Below are 9,394 nucleotides of genomic sequence, written 5' to 3' on the forward strand. Positions count from 1 at the left end.
CACCAAGGAACTTGAAACACTCGACCCGCTCCACTACAGCCCCGTTGATTTAATGAGGGACTGTTCGGCCCGCCTTTTCCTGTAGTCCACCATCAGCTCCTTTGACTTGCTCTCATTGAGGGAGAGGTTGTTGTCCTGGCACCACACTGCCAGTTCTCTGACCTCCTCCCTATAGGCCGTCTCATTGTTGTCGGATCAGGCCTACCACTGCTATGTCATTTGCAAACGTAATGATAGTGTTGGAGTCGTGCCTGGCCATGCAGTCGTGGGTGAACAGGGAGTACAGGAGGGACCTAAGTACACATCCCTGAGGGGCCCCAGTGTTAAGCATCCGCGTGGCAGACGTGTTGTTGCCTGCTCTTACCACCTGGGGGCGGCCCGTCAGGAAGTCCAGGATCCAGTTGCAGAGGGAGGTGTTTAGTACCAGAGTCCTTAGCTTAGTGATGAGCTTCGTGGGCACTATTCTGTTGAATGCTGAGCTGTAGTCAATGATCAACATTCTCACCTTTTGTCCAGGTGAGAGAGGGCAGTGTGGAGTGGGCTTGAGATTGCGTCATCTGTGGATCTGTTGGGGCGGTATGCGAATTGGAGTGGGTCTAGGGTGTCCGGGAGGATGCTGTTGATGTGAGCCATGACCAGCATTTCAAAGCACTTCATGGCTACCGACGTGAGTGCCACGGGGCGGAAATCATTTAGGCAGGTTACCTTCGCTTCCTTGGGCACAGGGACTATGGTGGTCTGCTTGAAACATGTAGGTATTATAGACTCGGTCAGGGAGAAGTTGAAAATGTCAGTGAAGACACTTGACAGTGTACACGATGGGCATCATTCAGTGATAATACATCATTCACAAATGAAAGACTAATGTTGTCACCCATCAGACTTTTCTTAATTTAAGTTTGTCTTTACATATACTAAATAATATATGTGTGAAATTAGTTTAGATTTAGAATGGACCATAATCATGTACCTGTCTCTGAACAGGGTCAGGGGAAAAAAATACATGTCATCTTAAATAGCGGATGGAGGACGCTTTTCCCATGATTCATTTTCATGCGAAGCCAGGTAGGCTATACTCCTGTTGTAAAGTGAAGCAATGTGCTTAATATTAGCAAAGTTGAGGAATAAATATAGTAGGCCTAGATTATAGAAACCTGATGGGATCCCCCTCCTTTTTAATAAAGTCCATCAAAACGCTGAGTGAGAAAAGAATGTCATAGCCTATAGAAATGTTGCACAACATGAGCTCATGGGCTCTCATGAAGTGTTTAATATGATTTTCGATTGCATTTGCATTGATGTCAGAGTGATTTAGAGGGACAATAGAGTGCTGAGTACCAGGAAGTTAGCAAGTTTGGTAGGCTACTAATGACCATCAGCGACATCAGAGCTTGACTAAACGGTTACGTGGAATTTGACTGCGGTCATGAATCATGACTGCCCGGTGACCATAACATCCCTAGGTCCCACACGAGACTGGAGGGACTGAATCAGGTTGGGACTGAATCTCGCTCTATATGTTACATAAGCCAATTACTCGCGGTGGTGTAGCTAGGACTTAGCCGGAGCACAAAGGCGTCTATGCTGCAGGAAACAATGAGCTCTTCTCACTAAGGCAGCACTGTTACTGTTACGTAACCTTCAAATAGCATCACACACACAGACATGCTCTCGCTCTCTCAGATAAGCTTTATTAGCATGAATGATAAAGCCACTGTTGCTAAAGCAAAGTGAGATAATGACATCAACAATAACAGTAATACTGATTGCAGAAAGGGGAAAACATATATGTTCTCTCTTTGTCTCTCTTGCTTTCTCTCATACATACACACACACACAAGGCCGCACTTTCAAAGAGTGTCCAATAACTCAAATGCACGAATCACGTCATTATTACTTTGGAAACACAAAACACAGAAAGCAAAGCCCCCTCTCCTTTCAGATGCCCCAGTGTTGGGTTTCTGCTAGGAAGGTCCACAACACTGTAAACAACCACATCATTAACATTCCTGTATGGATACAAAGGTTGTATACATGGCAAAAGGCATTGCAGTCTTTGCGTCATTTGTACTCAAAAAGAACACATACTCGAACAAAACTGTTAACCCTAAGTATAGTGTAGTATGAGTATGAAACATGGGATTACTCTGAATGGTCAGTGAACAACGTTTTACTGTGTACCTGTTTTTGTGCCTTATGTCTTTGTTTACAAGCAGAACTTTGAGTTGAGTTGATTATGAAATGATGGTAAGCCAGATATAGTGTTTTTATCCCAGCCGTTATCCCAGGCTTGTGACCAGGACGTCACATGCATGTAAGCATGTGACGTCTTTTCGCTCTTTCTTCCAATATTCATTGTCGAACAGTAACAATCCTTTCTCTCTCTCCCTCCCTCTCCTATTTTCTTTCACCCCTTTTCCTCTCCTTCTACTCCCCCTTACGCTGTTCTCTTTCTCCTCTCTCTCTCTAATTAATTAAAATGGCTTTATTTGAATGGAGAGTGTAACCACATACATTACAAAAGCAAACATAGAGGAACATATTAAATCAATGGTGATGGAAATAAGTAATAACACCCCTATCTCTACAGTTCAACACTGCCACTCCCCTGAAGACATTTTTGTTCTGCTGGGGACCCTATGGAGTCCTGGCCTTTTACGCTGCTGTTGAGAATGCCAACCTGGTCTCTCCCAAGATAAGGATGGTGAGGACAATACACACGTGCGCACACACACACACACACACACACACACACACACACACACACACGCGCATCTAATCTAACAGTAGACCACATATAGATTTCTCAAGGTCATATTACTTTGTGTATGCCAAAAGTCTTTTACACCATTTACCAAATACACAAACACCCTAAAGCAAATACAATACTTTGGGTTTCTGTGTAATATAGTAGCCATTAATTGCACTGCTTGATGATCTAACTAATGGTCATTTGGTCCCCAAAGGGGCCATTACACTACTTGTGTAGTGCAATAGCCCATGCAGGAATCAAGCTCACAACTCTGGTGTGCCAAATATCATACTCCAACCAACTGAGTCAATCAAGCCCTCTATATATATCTGTATTTTATCAAACTTGCTGTACAGTACTTTGACACAAAATGTGTACCACCTTTTTGAACTTGCTAGTACTGAGACATTGACATTGCTCTGTTTGGCTTTGTGTTTGTAGCTGGCTCCTATTCTGGCAAAGACCTCTCCCACCTTCAACGTTTTCCTGTATGCCCTGGGCAATGAGAACTACAGAGGAGGCATCTGGCAGTTCCTTACTGGGGAAAAGATTGAAGTGCCTCAAATTGACAACAAGTCCAAATAAACTAAGCATGCGACAATCACATACACATTTTTTATTTATTTAACCTTTATTTAACTAGGCAAGTCAGTTAGGAACAAATTCTTATTTAAAATGACGGCCTAGGAACAGTGGGTTAACTGCCTTGTTCAGGGGCAGAACAACAGATTTTTACCTTGTCAGCTCTGGGAGTTGATCTAGCAACATTTCGGTTACTGGGCCAACGCTCTAACCACCAGGTTACCTGCCGCCCCAAACAAACTGTTTTCTAACAGGAACGTTGTCGTGGATTCATTCATGTCAATGGACCTGGACTTCACCTTATTGTATTTGTGTGTGTGTGTGTGTGTGTGCATGTGTGTAAGTGACATTTTAGTCAGGGGTTAACGTGGAGTGATGTTGTGTTTGTTGTGACATTGGGATGTATTTTATGTTCACATTGTCATGCCTTGATCTGTTTCACCTGTCCTTGTGATTGTCTCCACCCCCTCCAGGTGTCGCTTATTTTGCCCAGTGTATTTATCCCTGTGTTTCCTGTCTCTCTGTGCCAGTTCGTCTTGTATGTTTGTCAAGTCAACCAGCATGGTTTTCCCGTTCTCCTTTTGCTATTCTCTTTTTGATAGTCTTCCCGGTTTTGACCCCTGCCTGACTGGACTACTTTCCCGCCTGCCTGATCATTCTGCCTGCCCTGACCTTGATTCTGCCTGCCCTTCGGTACTTTTTTAACTCTGAACTGGTTTTGACCCTTTTGCCTGTCCACGACCATTCTCTTGCCTTACCCTATTGGATTATTAAATATTGTAAGACTCCAGCCATCTGCCTCCTGTGTCTGCATCTGGGTCTCCCTTGTGTCATGATACACACTCTAGTTTAGGATGGTCTGTTTGCAGTAGATACATCATGCCCACGGCTCCTATGTTGTGAAAATGTTCAGTGCTTGACTTGGACTGAAATATGTGCCGGTACTCATTTTGTTTGCCGGCACTGTTTATATTTCGGTGCAGAAACGCTACAATACTTTTGCGCTAATATTCTATACGACTTGCAGGAACTCAAGCAGTAAAACATTTGAGGTGCCAGTACTTAACTCCAGTGAGCTCCTGCCCAAGCACTGATTATAATGGTTCATACTGTACATGCGTATAACAACTCTTGCTATAACAATACATTATAACCACATCAAAGAGCATCATACTTGCTGGCTTTAAGCATAGTGTTACCAATATTTTCATTCGTCAGACATGATACTACATTGCATTCCTTTGAAGCTGGATAAGTTAATGTAAAGAGTAGAAATTGCCAGACATAAATCCCTTATTATCTCTAGTCCCAATGTAGCTCTATAATGGGCATCCATAGATTGGGCATTCCAATCTTGCTTTGTAGGCTATAACGGGCAAAGGTCTTGAGCTACCAAGCAGTAAAGCAGCAACACTCAGCAATCCTACCAACAATGGTGCTTTTAATGAAAAGAAATCCCACCAGCCACCTTGATATCATAAGAAAGAAAGATATTTATTGTACGTGCTCTTCATACATTTTCGCCCTAAATTCTATACGTGGAGATTCTAGGTATTGCATGCTCAACAAAATGTTGTAAATATATGAGTTGCTCCACGTATTTGTGAGTTGCTCCATGTATTTGTGAGTTGCTCCACGTATTTGTGAGTTGCTCCACGTATTTGTGAGTTGCTCCACGTATTTGTGAGTTGCTCCACGTATTTGTGAGTTGCTCCACGTATTTGTGAGTTGCTCCACGTATTTGTGAGTGGCCTCATATTTGTGAGTCGCGTTTTACAGATCAATTTGTGCAGATTATTATTTCACTGTTAGTCTACATTACGTAGCATGTGACAAATACAATTTGATTTGTAGACCATTTTGTGGTTTGGTTGGAATGCACTTCATTTTGAGAGAGCTACCGCTAAGAGTGTTGTTTATAAAGTGTACATGATGCTGCCTTGTTTGACTCGCAGTTGATAGTTTGTTGATAGTTGGAGCATCTACAGTATCAACTAAGTACTTGTATAAATACATTAGTTTGATTATGATTTATGTTTATACATTTTTCAATTGTCCATTATTGTTTGGTTTATTATTCATGCCCAGAGTTTACAGGACAGGTCAGACCTTTTTTTTTTTAAATAAACATGTTTCCCTTCCTGCGATCAGGTCAGTGGCTGCAATCCGGTTGTCACTAATTGCCACAAAGTACAATTGGATATATTGTAAAAAATCATGAAAACAAAAATTTGCTTAAGGTTAGGCATAATGTCAGCAGTGTGGTTAGGGTGAAGGTTAGGATTAGGTTTAAAATCTGATTTTAAGAAAATAAACTAGAAATAGGCAGTGTTTAGTGTCAATACTGTCCTGTGTGGATCCAAATGGGTCCGATCAGGTTTGCAATGAATAACTCAACCAGACCCCCTTTCACCCACACATTCAAAAATGTAAACCTGGAACAATATTTCTAACATAAGTATGTGGAGAATGGTCAGTGGTGAGCTATAGAAAACGAATGTGGTTTTTATTTTGTGATGTGTGAGGATCGACGCTGGAGACAGGAAGCAGGTACAGAGAGAACATTTAATAAACTACGGGCATGAAACAGGACAGGAACAGCGTCTGGAAAGGGGACAAAGTAACGACATCAATGCTGACACAGGGATGAAACAGAGGAAACAGACAGATAGGCAATAAAATAATGGAGTTTAGGTGGGTCCCAATGAGGCACAGGTGTGCGTAACGAAGGGGACAGGTGTGCATAATGATAGGCAGTCTGGCGCCCTCAAGCGCCAGAAAGGGAGCGCAGGAGCAGGCGTGACAGATGTTATTAAAAGTCTTATAAAGGAAATACTGTAACTTGAAAAGTATATAAGGTCTCCATCCTTAACTTTGTGCATGGAATATGAAAAAATATGAAATTATTGTTGTTAAATAGGGATGTGATTTTAGGAGCAATAAGAGAATTTGTCTCCTATAAACGTTGCATATTAAGTAGTGTGGCGGATGAATCAGAATTAGTTGGGTAACATGGATAATTAAGATGTCTTATCTGCATAATATGCTTATGTGATATACTTGTTATTAGAATGTATCCCTTCGGACTCTGGTGTTGGCAATTGCACTTCTTCCCTCAGCTGGGGCTCAGTCACCTGGGGCCCAGAGAGAGGAGAGGTCAGGCTTGTCTTTTACATGTCCCTGGTGCTATGCAGAATATCAGAAAGGGAAGAGGACAGGAGGGAACATTGTCTTCATATGTGAATGTATCTGTTAAACCATGTGAATGGATGGTGTGATTAATGGGGAACCAATTACTGGTTTCCACAATGTCTTCACAGAAATGAATGTATGCAGTCACTGTTGACACTTACTCCTCAAGGGTATGGCGCTTGCAGTGTTTACTGAACATAATGTTTTGTAAACAAGTAATGATCTTAATATTATCTGTAAATGTTGCTCTTCCAAATGAAGGGGGAAGTGAGCAGAGGAAGGTTCTTCTGGTCCCTCCGAGTCAGAGAGCTACAGCACAAAAGGGCTGAAGATGTCCAGTTCCAATGGAAAGTATGTCCTTACATCACCCCACTCCAAGACCACCTCGATTTTAGGCCACTCCCCCAAGATGCCCTCGAATTCAGCAAAATAAATCATAAGTCACTTTGTAAAATCTGCAGCACAGGAATGCACTTCCAAGTGCTGGCGTTATACACTGAGAACGGCTGATAAGTCAGTTATTGTAGTGATAAATGCGTAAATTTTTTTGAGTGGATGATTCATAGGATGATGTGGTTTGCATGTCTTCAGATGAAGAAATGCAAGCGACAACAAGTGAGGGTAGGTACTATTTTTCAGAATAAAAGCTTGAAACTATGTCTAAAGACTGTTCACACCCTGTAGAAGCCATTGGAAAAGGAATCTGGTTGATATCCCTTTAAATGGAGGAAAGGCAAGCAATGGAACAGGGATTTTTCAAAATAAGAAGCACTTCCTGGTAGGATTTCCTAGGAATTTTGCCTGCAAAATCAGTTCTGTTATACTCACAGATAATATTTTGACAGTTTTGGAAACTTTAGAGTGTTTTCTATCCTAATCTGTCAATTATATGCATATTCTAGCATCTGGGCCTGAGAAATAGAACGTTTAATTTGGGAACGTTATTTTTGTAAACTGATTTTTGGATATAAATATGAACTTTACCGAACAAAACATACATGTATTGTGTAACATGAAGTCCTATGAGTGTCATCTGATGAAGATCACCAAAGGTTAGTGATTAATTCTATCTCTATTTCTGATTTTTGTGACTCCTCTCTTTGGCTGGAAAAATGGCTGTGTTTTTCTGTGACTTGGCTCTGACCTAACATAATCGTTTGTGGTGCTTTCGCCGTAAAGCCTATTTGAAATCGGATACTGTTGTGGGATTAACAAGAAGTGTATCTTTAAAATGGTGTGAAATACTTGTATGTTTGAGGAATTTTAATTATGGTATTTCTGTAGTTTTGATTTTGGCGCCCTGCACTTTCACTGGCTGTTGTCATATCGATCACGTTAGCGGGATCTCATCCATAAGAAGTTTTAACTAACACATTTCAAATGTTTTGCATGATTCGTTATGATGTTATAATTACTTACATTTGCTTCCATCCTAGTGTTTAGTCAGCCATCTTTGCTGAAGAAAGCCTCCAGCATTGGGTCGCATAGTATCAAATTCGTCATGGGAACCACTCAATATGATTGGTCATCGCCCAGCATTCGCCGCTGGTGATTTGCATACATTTTTTGAAATGCGGAACCTTTTCACCGCCTCCCAGTCCACGTTCACGCTGCCCAACGTTCAAGCCGCCCAACGGTCCCCCGCCCCCTCCGCTTCTCATCACTTTCCTTCCATTGAAAATTAATGGGAAGCAGTGTTTCATCGTGCGGTTCGCTAATGTACACGGGCCGTAACTCTGTAAGCCCACGAGGTCTTGCACAATCATTGACCCAAAATAATCGCCTAGGCCTATCTCGAAGCCTCATAGATAGAATGTTTGGAGCGTAGCATTTGGTAACCAGTCCATTCAGTATGCATAATAATGACCGACTTTGGGAATCCCTGGGCTAGACCAATTATGTACCAAAGACATCTTAATTAAATAATGTTTTTCTGCAGTGCTTAATATGCAGTAGCCTATGTATTGTATAATGGCAAAATCATTATTTTAATTTAGGCTTGGGCTCATATATACTGTAGGCCTATGCGTATGCATAATCTCTAATATGGTATGGTTGTTTTTTTAAATTAATCATCACCTTAGAAAGCGCTGTCCATTTTGTTGCGTTTGGCTTTGAAACTATATCCATAATGACCATGTTTTCCACTCAGTTTCAACCTGTTGTCGAACTTCTTTTCACATTGATAGATCACAGTGAGGTGAGATTTAAAGGAACCATACTGTTTTGATGATAAGTGTTTGATGTTATTTTCGATTAAATTTGCATTGATGTCAAAGTGGTTAGAGGGACAATAAATACAGGAGGAGACTCAATGTTCACATGGAATTTTCCTGCGGTCATGACTCATGACTGCCAGCGTGGAGGGAACATGGTCACTGCAACAGCCCTAATCTAGACTGTGATCTACCCTGTCAGATCTGAAGCCCTGCAATGCACACGCGCGCGCACACACACACACACACACACACACACACACACATATATATATATATATATATATATATATATATATATATATATATATATATATATATATATATATATATATATATATATATATATATATATATATATATACAATTGAGCAGGGCCCAGATTCCCAAAAGCACCTAAAGGCTAAGTTTATCGTTTGGACCTTCATTGGAGCATCGTTACATATCTGAGCTGTTTCCAAACACCATCGTCGTTAACGTTGCACTTGAAAACGTTTGTAATCTAACGCCTGCCTCAGACCACTTGTGGAACAGCTAAGTGTGTCGTTAGATGTTTTTTTTGGGCCTCCAGCGTCACTTGCTGTGTGCACAGAAGATCTCCGCTAAACATAGAAGCACATGGTTAATCAGTCTCTCTGTTGACTACAAATAC

The 9,394-nt window shown here is 41.3% G+C and overlaps 1 protein-coding gene across 1 annotated transcript in view; it reads left to right on the forward strand.

Annotated features, from left to right (window-relative positions):
• LOC139562358 (RPE-retinal G protein-coupled receptor-like) overlaps positions 1-4,124 on the forward strand; it is a 46,102-nt gene extending 41,978 nt beyond the window's left edge. The window contains exons 6-7 of the mRNA XM_071380031.1: positions 2,591-2,704; positions 3,194-4,124. Of these exons, the coding sequence (XP_071236132.1) occupies positions 2,591-2,704; positions 3,194-3,337 (258 nt within the window). The 3' untranslated portion in view covers positions 3,338-4,124. The remainder of the gene's footprint in view (positions 1-2,590; positions 2,705-3,193) is intronic.
• Positions 4,125-9,394: the final 5,270 nt, after the last annotated feature.

This window comes from Salvelinus alpinus, chromosome 32 (genome assembly GCF_045679555.1).
Source record: "Salvelinus alpinus chromosome 32, SLU_Salpinus.1, whole genome shotgun sequence".
Taxonomy (NCBI): domain Eukaryota; kingdom Metazoa; phylum Chordata; class Actinopteri; order Salmoniformes; family Salmonidae; genus Salvelinus; species Salvelinus alpinus.